Source organism: Spermophilus citellus (genome assembly GCF_964194105.1).
Source record: "Spermophilus citellus genome assembly, chromosome: X".
NCBI lineage: Eukaryota > Metazoa > Chordata > Mammalia > Rodentia > Sciuridae > Spermophilus > Spermophilus citellus.
Genome location: NC_138190.1, coordinates 18,615,659 through 18,635,703, shown reverse-complemented (window position 1 = coordinate 18,635,703; position 20,045 = coordinate 18,615,659). Strand labels below are relative to the sequence as shown.

General features: G+C 36.6%; 1 protein-coding gene across 5 annotated transcripts in view; it reads right to left on the bottom strand.

Moving 5' to 3' along the window:
* ZFX (zinc finger protein X-linked) overlaps nucleotides 1-20,045 on the bottom strand; it is a 54,253-nt gene that overhangs the window by 6,108 nt on the left and 28,100 nt on the right. For 4 of the 5 annotated variants that reach the window (XM_081276737.1, XM_081276736.1, XM_081276735.1 and 1 more), the window contains 4 exons: nucleotides 2,065-2,214; nucleotides 1,495-1,638; nucleotides 962-1,117; nucleotides 283-423 (listed from right to left, as the gene is read on the bottom strand). In XM_081276737.1, the coding sequence (XP_081132863.1) occupies nucleotides 283-423; nucleotides 962-1,117; nucleotides 1,495-1,638; nucleotides 2,065-2,214 (591 nt within the window). The remainder of the gene's footprint in view (nucleotides 1-282; nucleotides 424-961; nucleotides 1,118-1,494; nucleotides 1,639-2,064; nucleotides 2,215-20,045) is intronic. The other variant, XM_081276739.1, reaches the window with a different exon arrangement.

Below are 20,045 nucleotides of genomic sequence, written 5' to 3'. Positions count from 1 at the left end.
TAATGCTTGCAACATATTTGAGGAATTCCTTTTCATTTCCACATAAAAATCATCCAAGTTTTAAGTTTTTTCATCCATGTTTGATCAATCCCGTTTCTTCTTATCCAACAAAATCATTCATGAATATCACTGAATTCTGAAAATTATATTTTCAAATTCAATACACGAAAACTACATGTAGTCTAGCAGCTAAAATGCCATCACGACACCCCTGTGGATACATTCTAGAGTTTCCTCTGAGAGCTCAGAGCTCGCTGCGCCATGGAACTCGTGCGCCCTCACCTGTTTGGTACTGCCTGGAATCAGGTCTTCTCCTTTTCTTTGGTTTTTGCTTAGCCAGTCTGCCGAGGCCAGCAGACTCATCTATGTGCAAGAGGGCACTTGCAGTGCCATTCCGGTTTTCAATTCCATCAGAATTATTACCTAACAATGCGCATTAGAAAACAAAATTATACAGTATTATAAATTATAAAGAATTAGGAATTCTTTATTAATCACGACAATGAAACGTAAGCCATGATACTCATGAATGACAGAAATGCCTCATTCTAGGTAATGGGTTTTATGAGCACATTTACTATAGTGAGACCTTAGGAAATCCCTAGCTAAATTCCAAAGCTAAAAACACATGTCAGCAGTTTCCCCACGAACTCCCTTGTTTTCTCCCAAAATTATAGTCATGGGCCAGATATGATCAAGATAAAGTATCAGCGTGAAAGCCTGTGTACTTCTTGCAGTACTTCCTTCTACATAATATACACAGTAAGGAAATTCCTGTTAAAAATAAAGACAAAAAATTGACTTTATAATCTTCCTCTACTCTTGCTTAAGTCAAATAATCCTGATAGGGAACTGGTATTTCAGATTTCAGAAACCTAAGACCACAGAAACTGTTTTCCTACCACGAATTTGCAGTTCAAGAACCAACTCAGCCAATCCTCAGGGCTGCTGTGTGACTTACCGTAAGCTGCTGCCCATGCAATTGGCATGAAGGTTTTGATTTCATTGTCATCCATTTGCTGTTCATGCACAGCAGCAGCAGCAGCAGCTGCCGCTGCCGCATCCTCCTCTCCTACGATCACTTCCATATAAACTTCATCAGCAATTTCAGCAACATCTAAATAGAAAATTATAAAAACTTTTCTGACCAGGTTTACAGAGATCACAGAAAAGATACCTATACCTGAATTCAGTAATAAATGGAAAGAAGATCCAAGTATTATATACCAAACAACATAGCTTTCATATAGTAAGCACTCAATATAACACTTGTTGAATCAATCATTCATTTCTTGGCTTTTACCATAATTTGGTTTTAAAGCAACATTCTAAACATAAAGAATCATTGATGCTTCTCTCAGAATATGGCAGTATAATAAGAACTAAAATGATGCTACTTGTTCCTTTCAAATACTGGCCATCCTTAACAGAGAGAGGGAGAGCTCGAGCTATAAAAACGTAAAATTTTCTCCCACAAAAAGGCCACCTACTTACTTAAATCTTCATCTTCTTGCTGAGAGTCATTGACAGTCATATAAACCATCTTTTCCCTGGGAACACGAATACTGCTGTTCTGATCAAGCAGTTCAACTCCATGATCATTCTCAGGCTCACTCTCCACAATATCTACGGTTCCACCTATTGGAAAAGACAACTCCAAGAATTTATTTGAAAATTCATTTCCACTTCTTCTCTCTTTTAACATACTTATGAAAAATTACTTTTTATATGCTGTCACTACTTTAGAATTCTTGTTTAAAAGTTATCTCCAGCTAGGCATGGTGGCACATGCCTGTAATCCCAGATCCTCCTTAGGGTGAGGCAGAAGGATCTCAAGCTCAAGGCCAGCCTAGGCAATTCAACAAAGACCCTGTCTCAAAAAATAATAAGAGCTGAGGATTTATGCAGCTCAGTGGTAGAGCACCCCTGGGTTCAATTCCCAGTACTACACACAAAAAATAAAGTTATCTTCAGAAAATATTTCAAATGCTGTCACTTTAATCCAAAAGTAATCATGTTGAATTATTTGGTCAGGATGAATAATGTGCTAAGGTTTCCTCTTACCTAAGTCATCCTCTCCAGGGTCAGCTTTAAAAATGTACACCTTGATGACTTCAGGACAAGTGCCATCCACTTTACAAGGATCAATTTCTGACTCTGCATCCATAGTCATTCCAGATGAACCGTCATGTTCTATTTTGCCAGCATCATCCACTAAATAGGCAGGAAATACACCACAATTTATAAGAGATACTTAAATAAAACATTACTGTTTTCAAAAGTCCTTTTCACAGCTGGGCAAGGTGGTATATCCCTATAATCCCAGCAACTCAGGAGGCAGAGGCAGAAAGATCATAAGTTTTCGGCCAGCCTCAGGAGCTCAGCAAGGCCCTCAGCAGTTTAGCAAGGCTCTGCTTCAAATTAAAAAATAAAAAGGCTTTATGGTAAAGTGCCCCTAAGTTCTATATTCAGTACAAAAAAGAGTTCTTTCACAAATATAAACTCTAACTTGATTCACATAAAATGTTGATGCTTTTACCTAGTCAAATAATTAAGTTCACTAAATACATTTCTTTATAAAGACATTTTAAAATGGGATCAGATATTAAAGCAAAACCTATTACACACAGAGGAAACTCCTGGTATTCTAGAAAACTATGTGTAACAAAAGAATATAGTTAGCCTTTGCTAAGCAATAGGTAAAGGCATTCCTACCTTATTTATTTATTTGTGCATACATACATACAGTGAACTGAACTCTGAGGCACTACCCATGAGCTACATCTCTGGCCCTTTTCATTTTGATGCAAGGTATGGTTAAATTGCCAAGGCTGCCCTTGAACCTGAGATCCTCCCACCTTAGCCTCCCAAGTCACCGGAATTATAGGCATATCACCACACCCAAGTAAAGATATTCTTTTAATACTTAAAATGAAGACCTTGAAAGAACGTCCTTGTAGTAAAATAAAAAGAAAGGAAGTATTTACATAAATATTTTATAAGCACTACTTCATAGTTACTATCCTTGAATATCATTTGATCTATTTCCATCAGAATAAGACACTTAAAAAAATAATCAAATATGATTGGCAGACAGGCGCACTGTAATGAGATGGCCAATGGAAATTCTGCTTAAACTTAAAACTGTACATAGTTTTATATACACATCATACACACAAATTTATTACAGTAATGAGTCTAGGTTCTTGATGGCAAATGCAGCAATAGGAGAATTCAAATATATTCTCATATACCCACTGTCCTCCCTAATGGCTGTGTTATGTTGAAAAGAAAAAAAAAAACGAGGTACATATAATTTCTTAGTAGCAAAGAGTCAGGATATATAACCATCATTACATTTTTTAAGGCTTCATAAAAATAGCAAAGGAAATAAGTGTGCTATTATGCATAAGACTTGGAAATAAAACACAGGACAAACAATGTCTTTAAAAAAAGACTGCGGAGGATGTAGCTCAGTGATAGAGTGCCCATGGGTTCCATTCACAGTGCAAAAACAAAAACATAAACTAGACTCTGGATTTGAAAACTACCCCAAATATAATCCCCATATAATGTAACCTTACACTACACATCACTTCTGAGCATCTCTAGCACAAGAGAAAGTGTGGCTAACATTAATAAAACTTAGCACCTAGGGTAATTTTTCGCAAAAATTGAATCTAACAATGCTGATACTATTAAAGAAACACTAAAGGAATGTTCTCTCTGCTCTAGGCCCAGCTAGAGACCAAACAGAAGAGAGCAGGACCAAGGTCCAGAAATGGTTCGTTTAGCTTGCCTTCAATACCCTCAACAAGTCTTTCCATTTCCCCTTTTCCTTTTTTTCCCCCCCTTTCTGGTTTTCTACTGCTAGACAGAACTGGTTCCTTTTGGTTGGACATTTATGTTTTATTCAATTCAGCAAACAGTGAATCACAATGGTCTATTAGATTTTCTGGTAGGTATTGGAGATACAAATATAAAAAAGTGATGTACTCCAGAAGTTTACAAGTCTAGTGGGAAAAGAAACAATTTTATTTTAAAATAGAGTAATACAGCCACCACTTATTAAGTGTATTAATACAATACATTTAATACATTTTACAATACAACAAACTAAAGTGTAGAGAAGTTGAGTTAAATTTTTTGGAGTCTCACAGAATTCAAGTCACAAGCCATATGAGTCCTAAGAATCTGTCAACTTCTGGGGTTTGGAGAATGAAATGGAAACTGGCAGAAACCATGGATTTTTGAAAAATTAATAAATAGTATAACCATTTAAAGATGCTTTCTTTTAATTGTGATATATATACACAATGGAATATTACTCAGCCTTAAAGAAGAATAAAATTATGGCATTTGCTGGTAAATGGATAAAATTAGAGAATATTATGATAAGCAAAATAAGCCAATCCCAAAGAACCAAAGGCCAAATGTTTTTTCTGATAAGCAGATGATAATTCACAATAAGGGATGTGGGGGGGAATAATGGTATTTTGGACTAAACAGAGGGGAGTGAAGGGAGGGGAGGTGGCAAAGGGGGACAGGAATGATAGTAGAATGAATTGGACATTATTGCCCTAGGTGCATATTAATGTAATCATACCTATGTAACTCTACATCATGTACACCAGACGAATGAGAAGTTATACTTCATTTATGCATGGTGTGTCAAAATGGACTCTGTCATGTATAACTAATTAGAACAAATTTTTAAAAAACTGAAAGATGCTTTAGTGGAAATCAGAAAAATGTGCCCATGACTCAGGCAGGCAGAGCCAGTACTGCAACCAAGGCTAGGTGAATAACATTTTAAATCCAAAGTCCTATCATATTATCAGGTCCTAAAATTATATTTATGAATTTTTATATAGAAAATCAAGATGAGCCAGGTGCAGTGGTGCACACCTGTAATTCCAGCAGCTCAGGAGGCTGAGATAGGAGGATCATGAGTTCAAAGCCAGCCTCAGCAACTTAGCGAGGCCCTAAGCAACTCAGTGAGACCCTGTCTCTAAATAAAATACAAAATAGGGCTGGGGATGTGGCTCAGTGGTCTTGTGCCCCTGAGTTCAATCCCTAGAACAAAAAAGAAAATCAAGATGAATGCAGTATTTCCAAAGGCAACATTAAAAGGCAAAAATGTACTGGCAATTTATCAACTTGGCTTCTGACTTACTGAGAATCAAGACCATCTATAACCCAAATAAATTACTGCAGAGAGCTGCAGGCAAACAACATCATCAAACCTTTCTTATTTGTCATTCACAAACAAAAAATTATAAAATTTAATCAGCTTGCTTCAAATGCAAAATGCCAAGAATCTTTGGGCTGAAAACAGTTGTTTTGGTCTATTTTTGACACTGTAACATCATTAAATAGCAAACCACATTTTAATATATATTTGATTTAAAACCAAACATGTCACTTTAAAATGCACTTGATAAATCATACTTTTCCTTACATAATTCAAAGTAAGTTAAAAATGAAGGTTACTTGGCTGGGGATGTAACTCAGTGGTAGAGCACATGCCCAACACGCACATGGCCCTGGGTTCCATCCCCAGCACTAGGGGAAGGGAAAAAATGAAGGTCACAGAGAAAAAGCAAAACCTTGTTTACATACATTTGCGTTTACACATATTACAAGATGATACTGAAGTTGAACTGTCATGAAATCTTTAATAACAAACTGATACAGAACACGAAAGAGGATTAGTCATAAGATTGGCAAATGTTGCACTGTAGATTAATGGCTGCCATGGAAACAAAAAAAGAATATATCACTCAGGCTAAGAAACACTTATTTCAGGTAAAGGCAGAGACACAAAGGTAGAGTGACAAGAAGTGGCATGATGTTAATGGAACATAACCTTAAGCACTGCTAGGATGGAGAATAAAGCAGGTCACAAAGCATAGTGGGAAACATAGGAGACTTCTAAACCTATGCCAGGTCATGGAGGACCTCACATACCTGGCAGAGAAGCTCACATCTGATCCGGGTAGGCTGGAGATTTCTCAATCTAATCAGGCATCAAAACCTTTTGGGGAACTTAAAAACGTAGGCTCCCATCCCGCAGTTCTACAAAATTAGAATGTGCAGGGATGGGGCCTGACATATATAGACAGATTTAGAGGTACTCCCTACCCTTAGGATTCTGATCAGAGATTTGGAAATATCTGCTACGACAATGGGAAACTTTTAAGTATGAATGACAAGGTCTGATGCCCATTTTTGCTATACCATTCTGCTGGCCTTGAAAAGGTGAATGCAAAGGGATCAAGACGTGAAGCAGGGAGACCACTGGTGAGTCTACTACAATAATATAGGCAACAGGTAAAAGATGATGCAGACTTGAATCAGGACAGAGGTAGTATAAATCGGGAAGAGGACTGGACTTCATGCCTATCTTGGGACTAAAATGAGCAGGACTCTGTACGTTCCTGAAAACTTAACGTGACACAGGAGCCAAGGAGTATAACTGGGGTTTTTTATTTAGGAGAGTAAATGACTGGGTAAGAAATGTAAGAAAAAAAGGAAAGGGAGTTCTCTTCCTAAATGGTTAATTACTTTACTATCCCAAGGATAATATCCCCAAAAGCCCTCAGAGTCAGTGCTTGTCCCTACTCTTGTGCTACAAACACCCCTTGCTTGCTTCTCTCAGAGTACATGATTCCCTGCATTATCACTATTTGCATCATCCCCTACCACCTTTCCCAACTGATACTGCAAAACCTATATTTTCATGACTTGGTCTTTTAAGAGTGTGGTGATAGCAGATACTCAGAAAATTGATGACTCAATAGTTCCATGAATGACTGAAATGTAAAGTCAGCTCCTAAATATTTGAGTCTGAAAGCTAAATACTGGCACACAAATTGGGAGCCATCAGCTATGTTAACTAAGTCTTGTGATCATACAGTGAGAATCCAGAGTGTGGAGGAGTAGGGAGCTAAGGACAGAGTTCTGGGGAATGCCATAGTTTACAAGGGGACAAGAAGGGCTCCCAAAGGAATCTGTGAAGAAAAAACAGGACAGAATAATAGAAGCAAATGAAGAAAACCAGGGAGTAAAAGTGACAGGAATCCTAACAAAGCTCAGGGCAGTAATACAGTAGGCACACAAGCCCAGGAGGAACGCCTACTCTGGCTATGATAACCCAATGTCACTGATGTTCTCGGTGAAAGCAGTGCAGTGAAGGCCACAGTGGGGGTCACTGCAGTAGGTTGAAGAGAGTCAAGGGAAAACCTGGCACAGTGGTGCACGCCTATAATTCTAATAACTCAGGAGGCTGAGGCAGGAGGATCATAAGTTTGAGGCTAGCCTCAGCAATTTAGTGAGCCATTCAGCAACTTACCAAGACTCTGTTTCAAACTAAAAATATAAGAAGGGTTGGGGGCATAACTCAGTAAAGCACCCCTGAGTTCAAACTCCAGTGCCAAGGGGGGGGGGGAAACGAGTGAGAGTAAATGAAGGTATCAATTTCTTCAAGCCTTGTTTATAAAAGGAAAGCAACGGGCAACAACTAAATACATAGCAGGGTAAAGAACTCTTCCATTCAATTTAGAAAAAATATTCAAGCCCGTTCAATCTGGGAAAGAAAACAGAATAGAAAGTGCTGAAGCCAGAGAACACGGAGAAATTTCTGAATCCAGATCTCAAAGGAAAAGGGATATATGAAACAGCAAAAATGAACACATTTCTTTTTTTTTTTTTTTAAAGAGAGAGTGAGAGAGGAGAGAGAGAGAGAGAATTTTTAATATTTATTTTTTAGTTCTCGGCAGACACAACATCTTTGTTGGTATGTGGTGCTGAGGATCGAACCCGGGCCGCACGCATGCCAGGCAAGTGCGCTACCGCTTGAGCCACATCCCCAGCCCCACACATATTTCTTATATAGGAGAAACACCCTATCCTTCTGAAACCTGAGGACATATATGTGGGTGAGAATGTAGCTCCACTGTATTCAGAAAAGGGGGAAGGCTGTAATGTGCCAAGTTGGAGAAGCCCATGGCTGGTGGCTTCAATCACAGATAGGCAATGGGAGCCAAGGACTTAGATAAATGGTAAGAGAGTGGCAGCCTGGGTTAAGAGGTTGAGGAGCTAGAGAAAATGAGCTGATCCAGGACACCTGATCCACTGAACCTGAATGAAAAGGTTCAAGGAGACTACCTGGTTAAACTATTTGCCGTTAAAAACAAAACAAAAAATAAATAAATAAAAACAAAGATTCTCTGAACTCTGAATATAACTTAAAGTATTATGATTTGCTTTATAAAAATGTCTGGGGTGCAGGGGGAGTGGGCATTATTTTCTTATTTCTGACCCAGTGTCTACTTATAATTTTTCAAAGCTAAACATTTTTATGACATACCCAGCTAATTATAATTAAGCCAAGGTTATTTTGGAATTTCAAACTGAACATAGCATTAAAAGGAAGCTCACCAAACTAGGTAGAAAAGTTCAAAATAAATCAGTAACATCTTCAGATAATTCATCTGTGAACAGTCTGACATTGATGAATCTGGCCTAAACCTTGGCAAGGTTTATCAAACTGATTCTAACAGGTACTGGGAAATCAAACATCCTTGTGTTTATAAAGAACAAGACCAGGCTTGCCATTTTTGCACACGGGATTAGTTTGTCAGTAATGGCATAAAACCTTCGATGACTGGAAACTCTAATCATTTAAAAACGTACAGAATGCCGTGCATTTACCTATAATTTGGAGTAAAAGACCTTTCTGTTTGCTCTCATAAATGTATAGGAAAACACATTTCAAATATACCGACTTACCTGATAGTGAAACTATTGTATTATTTTTCTAAAAGTAGAATTCACCTTCAGATTTTCACCTTGAGAACTTGCCCCACTAATTTCAACCTATGAAATTATTCTGAATATGAAATATTAAAAGTGATTTAAAAAAACACTTTGATGGTCCTGTTAAGTACTCAGATTTTCACTGTGATTTTAAAGCTACCATTAAAAATGAATTTCTAAAAACAGACAAAGAAGGCTTCGATAAAAGTGAGTCATCATACATATGATTTCTGCATAAGTGCCTTCTTCTAATGTAGTAATGAAGGGCTACAGCTTTAGAATAAGACCTCTCCAAAATAGAAGAGCGTAATTTCTGGAAATTAAGACTACTTCTAATAATAACTACCATTTACATGGCATTTTGCAATTTCCTTAGCGCTTCTATATGGTTTTTTATTTCATTTGATTCTCAACTTTTCCGGATAAAGAAATAAAGACTCTACAATGGTATGTACTTGCCCAAAGTCAGTGAGCTACTGAGGGGTGAGGCAAAGGAGGAGGACATGCCTGTCTTTAGAACTCAAACGTTCGTTTTTTACTTCTGATTTAAAAAAAAAAAAAAATGTATGTTCATTGTTTAAAATTTAGTACTGAAAAACCAAATAACCAATAACCCCATCAACCAGAAATTCCATCATTATATTGGTAAGTTTCTCATCTCTATTCTTTTAAAAAGTTAAACTGGCATCAGCCTTACATCCAGCATTTTTAACTTAAAAACTGAAGTAAAACTTTGACTTAACAATAATGTCATTAGTAATAACAAGATATAGATTCCTATTATACTGCTTCAAGGAAGCTTCAATAAAACCCCCTGAAGACTGAAAATTAGGATGATTCTTTGCAATGCTAATAGATACTGTGGTATCTAAAAATATAGTTCATTAAGATTTCAGCAAACCCAGTAGTTTCTGGTAAAGAAAACTTAATGGGGGAGGGCATGGAGGACAGGGGAGATATACTTCAAATAAATTATTAAAGGAATGTTGATCTAATTTTTTAAAAAATAATTGGCAGAACTGAGATGGTTCCTACATGAAAAACAGCATATCATAGAGAATTTATATAATAAAAAATGATGGCAGTTGTGATGTATGATGACAAACATTTACTGACTGCATACCCCAGGCCTAGCGTGATGCTAGGGCCTTAAAGAAGTGTACCATTTACTCTTAACAACCTTATGAAGTAAGAAATACTTTGTTATTGCACCTCTCTAAGCTTCTAGGTTAATTTCATTAAAATTTTGCTAAGATTATACACATACATACACACAATGTTATAGTTTATGTAGAGCGAGGGGGGGGAGAATACATATTTGATTTGCACTGGAATTGCATTTTGTCTAAATTAACATCATAAAGAGACAGTTTTACCATTCTCAGTCTTTCCATGAAAGTTCTTGGTTGTCTCTCCAGTTACTCAAAATTGCCTCATCTCTCAAGATCAGGTTGTAAAAAGTTTATTTACTTTCTCCAAGAACAAATGAACTGCCTTTTAGTTGATCTCCAGTTCCCTAGGTTTCCCACCAAATGCTCCTGGACACTGCCCCCAGTCAGTCTTCCTAAATCAAAGATCCAGTCACCTTAATCTCTAACACAGAAGAGAAGCAGTCCATGTGCCATGTGCCTTCAACTTAAGCAAGATATTACTTCCATTCCTTTATGCTTCCTCAACCTTGCTTTTATTTTATTTTTATTTTTTGGTACCAGGGATTGGACCCTGGGCACTTAACCACTGAGCCACATTCCCAGATCTTTTTTTTTTTTTTTTTTTAAGACAGTGTCTCGCTAAGTTGCTTAGGGCTTCACTAAATTGCTGAGGCTGGCTTTGAACTTGTGATCCTCCTGCCTCAGCCTCCCAAGCTGCCAGGATTAGGGGTGTGCAGCACCGCACCCAGTCCAACTTTGCTTTTTTAAAAAAGATTGCCTATTGTAGTAATGATGCAGCTTATTATTTAACAAAAGTATTTAAGAAGTAGACTACACAGTCCAAGAAATAAAGAGATATAAGTCCTCAAATATTACAATCATACTTTTAACAGGTTTATCTCTTGCATTACATAAGGCATAAATATCATCAAGACAATTAACAACTCTTGGTATCAATAAATGTGTGGCATATTTAGAAGGCTACAACAGAGTCACTATTAGCATTTTTAAGTCTTGTCTCTTGAAAACACTTAAATTTCATGTAAGAATACTCCCTAAAACAGATATGGAAACATCTATAATATTCAGAATCAAGGAAATAAAACTTATTGTGATAAACAAACAAAAAAAAGTATTTAAGAAGTATTAAAGGTAATTAAAATGTGCTCAAAATTCTACCATCTCTCCCCCAGGAACTATCAATAGAACTTTTAGATCATTAGACATTTCTTTTCACAAATTTACATGTAAAAGAATGTTAGAACAGAGACTTTTTTTGAAGATTGGATATTATACATACTATAACTTATATATCTATCTATTTGGTGCTGAGGACTGAACCCAGTGCCTCATGCATGCAAGGCAAGCACGTAACCACTGAGCCATTACCCCAGCCCCTATACATACTATTTTCTTAATTTTATTTTTTACTCTAATTTGTTATATATACATACTATCTTTAAATGAAAATATTAAATTAGAATTTACTTGAACTCAAAAACAAAACAACTTTAACTCTGCAGTCTATCTCATTCCCTAGCAAACACTCTTGATAACTTGCCTCTGGACCATGTAGCTAAATCCAGTTGGAAACAAAGAAATCTGGACCTTTGTTGCTACTTTTCCCTTTTCCTCTTTTCCAGATTCTCCTCCACCCCCAAATCTCTAATGCTACCTCCCCATCCCCGCTGTTGCTGACTTCTCTTCTTCTCTGAGAACAAGCGAAATAATCAGAAGATTCACTGAATACCCTCCTACCAAAAACTAAACCCTCAAATGTTTCCCCACCTGTTTCCACAAACCATCTGTGTTTCTCCGTAACACTTTGCCCCTTCTTTGCTGCTCCAAACCCCTCTCTCCCTCTTCCCCGCCCTCTCTTGCTCATAATCATTTATCTTTCAAAGGACAAGGTGATGGCCGATTCTGTCTAGTCAGCAGATAAACAGTAAATATTAACCACAAGGCTAGTCTGGAGCTCCAATTGCTTCTAATGCTTTCAAAACATAGACCTTTCTCCAATCTTCTTGGTGGAGGGGAGGAAAAACCTAAAATATTTTTTTTCCTTACGTGCTTTATTCTTGGTATGAATCTAACCAACACCCAGACTAAGCATTGTACTGAAAACTAATTCATTAATTTTGGTATTGACTTCTAAACAAATTTCAAAATGCCCACACAATATTTTTCAATGTTGTAACAAACATCTTCAAAGTTTATCAGAGCAAACTTAAAAGAGATGTTCAAGGTGACAATAGTAATAATAATGTACTTATACTTGAAAACCACTAAGAAAGTATATTTTAAGTGTTCCCACCACATTAAAAAAAAAAAAGTATGGAGTAATGCATGTTAATTAGCTCAATATAGCTATTCAACAATGTAAACATATTTCAAAACATCCTGTTCTACATCACAAATGTATACAACTTTTATTTGTTAACTAAGAAGTTTAATAATATAAATAGATGTTCAACACAACCTCTCTAAGATATCCTTAGTTTATGGTTTTCCTCACATTTCCCATTTTTAAATTCCAAAATTTTATTTGTTGCTTTACCACACACATCCAATAATTAAACCACAGAAAAAAATGAATAAATATTTTACTATTTCTGCTGTGCTGATGGCCCCAAGAATCAATAAACTTTTAGATTTGTTGATTTTCAGAGTGAATGCATTAAATGTAGATGTTTAGTTACATAATTCATTCCCTAAAATACAGATTACTACTCTGACCAATGTCATAATCAGAAGCTAATCTCAGACCAACTGGACCAAAACACCTAAAGTGGATGGCCAGGACCCCCACATACTCCATGTGCAGGCATCCATTTACACTGTAGTTGTATAGTGGATGAGTGTACTCGGCAACCCTGCAGAGGAGATCTTTAGCATGTCCAAATGTGCTTCTTTTCTAGTAATAGTTTTGCCATCTGCTCAGCTGCACAAAGCCAGAAACCAGGGAGTGAGCTTCAAATATTCCCTCTTCCTCAATCCAATCCAAATTCTACTTCCTAAATATGTCAAGAATTAGGTTCTGCCAAACTCTACTGATAAACCTTATTTCACACTATTATCATTTGTTCCTTAACTGGACTAAATAACCTCCCCAAATGTACTTTTTTTTAAAAATACCTTTATTTTGCTTTATTTTTATGTAGTGCTGAGATTGAACCCAGTGCCTCATAGGTGCAAGGCAAGCGCTCTACCACTGAGCTACAACCCCAGTCCCCAATTGTGCTTGTGTTTCTCATTTCAACATTGCCATTACTTTCTTAAAACTATAAATCTAAACATGTTATTAGTAACCTGCTTAAAACCGTTTAATAAGTCTTCACATGGAATAGGTAAAACAGGCTTCTTTAATATATTCAAGGGCTTTTATGTTTTGGGCCTTGCCCATTTTGCCAATTTTATTTCTCACCACAGGCATTATTTGCACCCCAAAGAATAAGTCTCTGAACATTTTCACATCTCCCTGCCTTTCCTCTTTCCTCAGCCACCTACTGAACATTTTATTCATCCTTCAAATTGAGTTCATCCCAAATTATTTATTTTTTAAAGTTGTGATAATGGTATGGTTTTTTCAAAAAGTCCTTGTCTTTGAGAAATAAATACTGAAATATTCATGAAAGAAATGATGTGAAATTTACTTCAAAGTAATATAGGAAGGAGAGATATTGATAAGAATAGAGATGAAATAAATTTAGCCACATCTTCAACTGAACTTCTAAAGAACTGTAGTTTATAAAAATTTTGTAGCATTTCTCTCACTCCAGGGTACCAAAAATGTTCTACCTTTCTTCTATTAGCTCTTCCAAAATACTCTGTATATCTGTTTAAACACCTTTTTTAAAATTACTTTTTTAGTTGTCAATGGACCTTTACTTTATTTATTTTATATGCAATACTGAGGATCGAACCTAGTGCCTCACACATGCTAAGCAAGTGCTCCTGCCACTGAGCCACAACCCCAGCCCTATTTATATACCTTTTTACACTCAACCGTAACTGCCTGATTCTGTCTTCCCAAGACTATGAACTCTTAAAAAGCCAGGGACTTCACTATTTTTCTCTAACACCTAGTGAGGTCTATAGTTCATTGTGGAGTTCATTTCATCAATAAATGTTTTTGAATGAATGAAAGCACTCAAAAGTAAACACGGGCAAGAGTAAAAATAATACTTTATATATGATTCTTTTTTCTCAAACACATTTGAAGAAAAATAACACTTTTTTTTTTGGGGGGGGGGGACAATGGGATAGGATCATAGGCTTACCTGAGTGCCTTCTACTAGAATAAGCTGATTAAGTGTTTAAGCTCCCCTCAACTTCCTGATGTTGCTAAAATTCGATCACATTATAATTTTTAGTAATCAGTAGAATTCTACTTGCCTCCCCCATGTACCAATAAACAATATTTATCCCAAACTCTACTGTTCTGTAGTATTAGCACACATACATACAAATATATGCAACCAGAGACATTAAGAGAGTGGATACTCTGGAATAAAATATACTTGATTTCAAATCCTCTCCTAATACTACCTGTATGCATAACCCTGGACAAGTTACTGAAACTGAATGAACCTCAGGTGCTCAATCTGCCAAACAACTGTAATACCATTATAAGGCTAAGAAAAATAATATGTATTAAATTCTGACACATGGATATCATTGAAGGTTCATTATTACCTATTTTTATGGTTATCAACTTGTTACAAATCTCCAACAGAATCATCTTTCTGGGATCAAAAAAAGGCTTAAATTTTTAAAAATTAAAAATAAACTTCATGTTGATTTGATAACAAAACACAAGTACAATCCAAAACATTTTTCCTCACAAGAGGAGGGCTTTTTCTTAACAAACCAATTGCTTTTGGTTTTCTGCTATCACTGCCAAGTGAATCAAGGGTCAATAGAAGATGGGACTGATGGTCTAAAAGCATCCTGCAGACAATGAGCACCTCAGCTCTTCCTGGTAAAAGTAATTCAAATTACAAATCCTCAGACCAAAATCGTTTAACCAGAGCCAGTAAGAACCAATCTAATGATTAATATTCAGTTTTTATACAAGCTGTTATATATTCTAGGAAATAGTGTTTTGAATACTATTTTAATGTAATACACAAAAACAATACAATGGAGTGGATACAGCTACATTACTCCACAGTTTCATCAAAGATTTCATTAAATTTATGTCTACATACAGTAAAGTTTCAAATATTATAACATTTCAAAAATGGTGCTAATTTTTAAAAAATATATCTTTTTAGTTGTAGTTGAACACAAAACCTTTTATTTATTTATGTATTTATTTATTCGTGGTGCTGAGGATCGAACCTAGCGTCTTCAATGTGCTAGGTGAGCGCACTACTGCTGAGCCACAACCCCAGCCCCAATGGTGCTAATTTTTAAATTAGCATTTTTATGCTAATTTAAAAGGTTCTGTGCTTAAATTGTTCACTGTAAGTTTTCTTCATCTATTTAAATAAGTGAAAATATATATTTTATCAAATTGTATCAGAATGAAGCATCCTACAGATTTATGGAAGGATAGAAACCATCTGGCCAAGTGTTCTTTCTGTCATTGGCAAGAGGACCTCAGGCTCCAGAACTAAATGAGTTCTTTCCTTTGCTGTTACTATATACCAGCACACACTACCTAAGCACCTTTGTTTTCTTAAGAACCAATTATGGGGCTGGGGTTGTGGTTCAACGGTAGAGCATGCACCTAGCAGATGCGAGGCCCTGGGTTCGATCCTTAGCACCACATAAAAATAAATTTAAAAAAAAATTTAAAAAGAACCAATTATGCTGCCAAAAATAATTAATTTTGCTGAACCTTTTTGAAAAATATTTATTTTTTTAGTTGTAGTTGGACACAATACCTTTATTTTACTTATTTATTTTTATGTGGTGCTGAGGATTGAACCCAGGGCCTCGCCTGTACTAGGCAGGTGCTCTACCGCTGAGCCATAACCCCAGCCCTTGCTGAACCTTTCTAACTGAATTATGTATTTGGGGCTGGACTTTAATATTTAAATTAGTAAAATTTTGCAAATTTGCTACCCATTCCTGGCAGTATGTCTTAATCTTACATTCTACCCAATGTAAAAATTACAGAAAACAGATTAAGATACTTTTTAATAATGATATGTCCACATCACCTAAAAATCTCCTTCTTAGTAGACTACAATTTAATCCCACTGATAGTCTGGGTGGGAAGGAGTCAATATTGCATATTCTACAGCAAAGAGTTGAGCCATGGGAAAAACAGATAATATGTATTTACCAGCAAACATTTATAATGTACTACTGTAAGAACTACATTTTTTTATCTCAGTTAAGCCTCCTGAAGGTTTATTTTCATCATCTCCAGGTTACAGGAGAAAAAAAGCAAACCACAGGGAGGTTGAGTAAATTGCACAAGATTACACAGCCGTAAATGGTGGAGCTAAGACTTGAACACAGGCAGCCTGACACCAGAACCTGAACTTTTAACCACCATGTTATACGGCTTTCTGGGAACATCATCACAACACCACTGGCACTGGAGAGAATAAAAGACACTTATTGACTTCTGATAGCCCACCTCATTTTTCCTTCTTGATAGGCTGTTTCCATGGGAACAAAAAATCATGAGGGACAGACAGGATATGTCACAGACAGATAGATGTCCCTATGGGACTTAGGAGTAGACTTTTTAAAGTAGACTCTTATTGTGGGCCAACAGCAAATCTGTCCTTCTATTCAAGCAGCTCTGAAAAGGGCAGGCATATAAATCAATGGAACAGAATCAAAATTCCAAAAATAAACCCTCACATTTACAGTGAATTGATTTTCAACAAGAGTGCCAAGAATATCCAATGAAGAAAGAATGGTCTTTTCAGCAAATGGTGCTGGGACAACTGAATATTCACATGCCAAAGAATAAAGTTAGATCCTTATCTCACACCATATATAAAAATAAACTCAAAATGGATGAGGCCAAATTAAGAGCTAAAACTATAAAAACTCAGAGGAAACATAGGTGTGAATCTTTATGATCTTGGATTAGGCAGTAGTCACTTAAATGTGATGCCAAAGCACAACCAACAAAAAATATAAACTGAACTCCACCAAAATTTTAAACTTTGTGCATCAAAGGACACTATGCAAAAAGTGAAGGCAATCGACAGAATGGGAGAGAGTATTTCCCTTATCTCTTATAAGGACCTCGTAGCTGGAATATATAAAAAACTCTTTCAACTCAATAATAAAAAGACCAATAACTCAATTCAAAAACAGGCAAAGGATCCAGGTACAGTGGTGTAAGCCTGTAATCCCAGCAGCTGGGGAGGCTGAGACAGGAGGATCATGAATTCAAAGCCAGCCTCAGCAAAGGCGGGGCATTAAGCAACTCAGTGAGACCCTGTCTCTGAATAAATACAAAATAGGGCTGGGGATGTGGCTCAGTGGTCAAGTGCCCCCACCCCACCCCACCCCCATTCAATCCATAGTACCAAAAAAAAAAAAAAAAAAAAAAAAGGCAAAGGATCTGAATAAATGTTTCTTTCATAAATATATTTAATGGCCAATAAGCACATGAAAAGATGTTCAACATCACTGGCCATCAGGGAAATGCATATACAAACCATAATGAGATACCACTTCACATCCACTAGGATGGCTATAATCAAAAACAAAAATAACAACAAGTGCTATAAAGGATGTGAAGTAACTAGAACCCCCATATTCTGCGGGAATATAAAATAGTATGGCCACTTTGGGAAATAATCAGATAGTGACTTAATTCTACCAATTCATCTCCCATAAAATACCCAAAATTCCACTCTCATAAAATACCTAAAAGAAATGTACATGGCGGCTGGAGATGGAGCTCAGTAGAACTTGCCTAGCTTTGAGTTCAATACCCAGCACCACCGCCCCCCCCCCCACAGAGTACCAAATGTTCAAAATGTCCAAAAAGTGGAAACAACCCACATCTATCAACTGATGGACTAAAATGCAATATACTCACACAATGGAATATTATTCTGTAATAAAAAGAATGAAGTCCATGCTACAAGGGTGAACCTTGAAAACATCATGCTGTGAAAGAAGCCAATCACAAAAGACCGCAGATTATAGCACTTATTTTTTGGTTTGGGTTTTTTTTGTTGTTGTTGTTGTTTGTTTTTTTGTACCAGGGATTGAACCCAGAGGCACTTTACCACTGGGCTACATTCCCAGCCCTTTTTATTTATTTATTTTGAGATAGGGTCTTGCTCAGGCTGGTCTCAAACTTGTACTCTTCCTGCCTCAGACACCTGAGTCACTGGGATTACAGGTGTTCATCCCCTGCACCTGGCCATAGCATTCCATTTATATGAAATGTTCAGAATAAGAAAATCTATCAAGTCAAAAGTAGATTAGTGGTTGTTTAGGTATGGAGGGGACAGAGAAGGTTGGTGGGAATGATAGCTAAAGGGTATAGAGTTTCTCCTTGGAGTGATAAAAAATTTCTAAAACTAATGGCGCTGATAGGTGTATAATTTTGTGAATTTAGTAAAAACAACTGCACATTTTAAATGAGTGTATTGTATGGTATGTCAATTACATCTAGATAAAGCTATTATCAAAAAATTTTTAACACTTAAATTGAACCTAGGATTAGAAAGGAATGCCTAACTCATACCGCTCTTCTAGGTAGCTGTATTAAGTTTAAAAACATGGGAGATGTCAATAAGACCTAAAGACTGACAGACATCTCATTGATCATGTTAATATCAGAGGTATCCAAAGAATATTTTGTTGCCTACAGCTATTGAAAGGCAGTCCTTGACTCATCATCACCAGATTTTCTCCAGCTTTCCCTGTTGCGCAAACTGATGTTTCACAAAATGGCATCTTGACTATCCAGCTATAAAGTGAAACTCCAGGTGGCTGAAGTCCACTTGCAAAGAGATTAAGGACAATCTGGAAGCTGCTTCATATTGAAAGCGAACTAAGAAGCAACCTGAGTAACAAGGAGATGACTCAAATACTCCACCTCACAGACAGCCAGAAAACTTGGAAGGGCCATGAAGCAGAACCACCATATCTAGCCTGACCAGAATCAAGTAGGAGCCAATGGCTACTGGTATGGAAGAAACATACTGCTAAAAGCTCAGATGAGAAATAATGACAGGCTTTCAACTGTAACATTCATATATTCATTTATTGAACAAATTACCCATTTTACTTCTAATAATCATATGATCTGATGGGGAAAATACATAAGCAGCTAAGATGCACTGGGAAGTTCCTGTCCTCAAGAAATATAAAATCAATTCAGAAGTAACATTTAGTCTGCAAAGACTAAAGAGGTCACCTGGACCTCAAAGGCAGCTCTCTTGGGACAATGAGTATTTATTTCTACATATACTACCTTGACACTATAAAGAAAGAAGACTGCTTCATCTTCACTTTAAATGAGACCTTCAAAAGGAAAAAAATCTGCCCTCCCCCAAGATGGACACTAAAGATATTATAAAAGCTGTTGATTAGGCTCTTAGATCCATTGACTTACTGAAATTTTTAAATAGAGTATTTAGACATCTGTTTATGTTCTTTGGCTCTCAGACTATTGAATAAATATAACAGTAATTCAGAGATACATCTCTCATATCATGACACGTATTAAAGCTGACTGCTAATAATGGCATCTTAGCATTCTCCCATCATGGATGAACTCAGGCCATAGTCCCTCCATACACTCAGCATAAAATGCTCATTAGTCCTAAACTTCTGAAGTTAATGTAGGTTTTAAGTTAAAAAGCATCATAAAAAAAGGCTAGGGATATAGCTCAATTGGTAGAGTGTTTGCCTAGCATGCACAAGGCCCTGGATTCAATCCCCAGCACCACCAAAAGGGGTGGGGGGCATCATAAATCATAAAAGAAGTATCTGATCAGGTGTGGTGGTACACACCTGTAATCCCAGTGACTTAGGAGGCTGAAGCAAGAGGATTCCAAGTTTCGAGGCCAGCCTTAGCAACTTAAGTGAGGCCCTAAGTGACTAAGCAAGACCCTGTCTCAAAAAAAAAAGTTA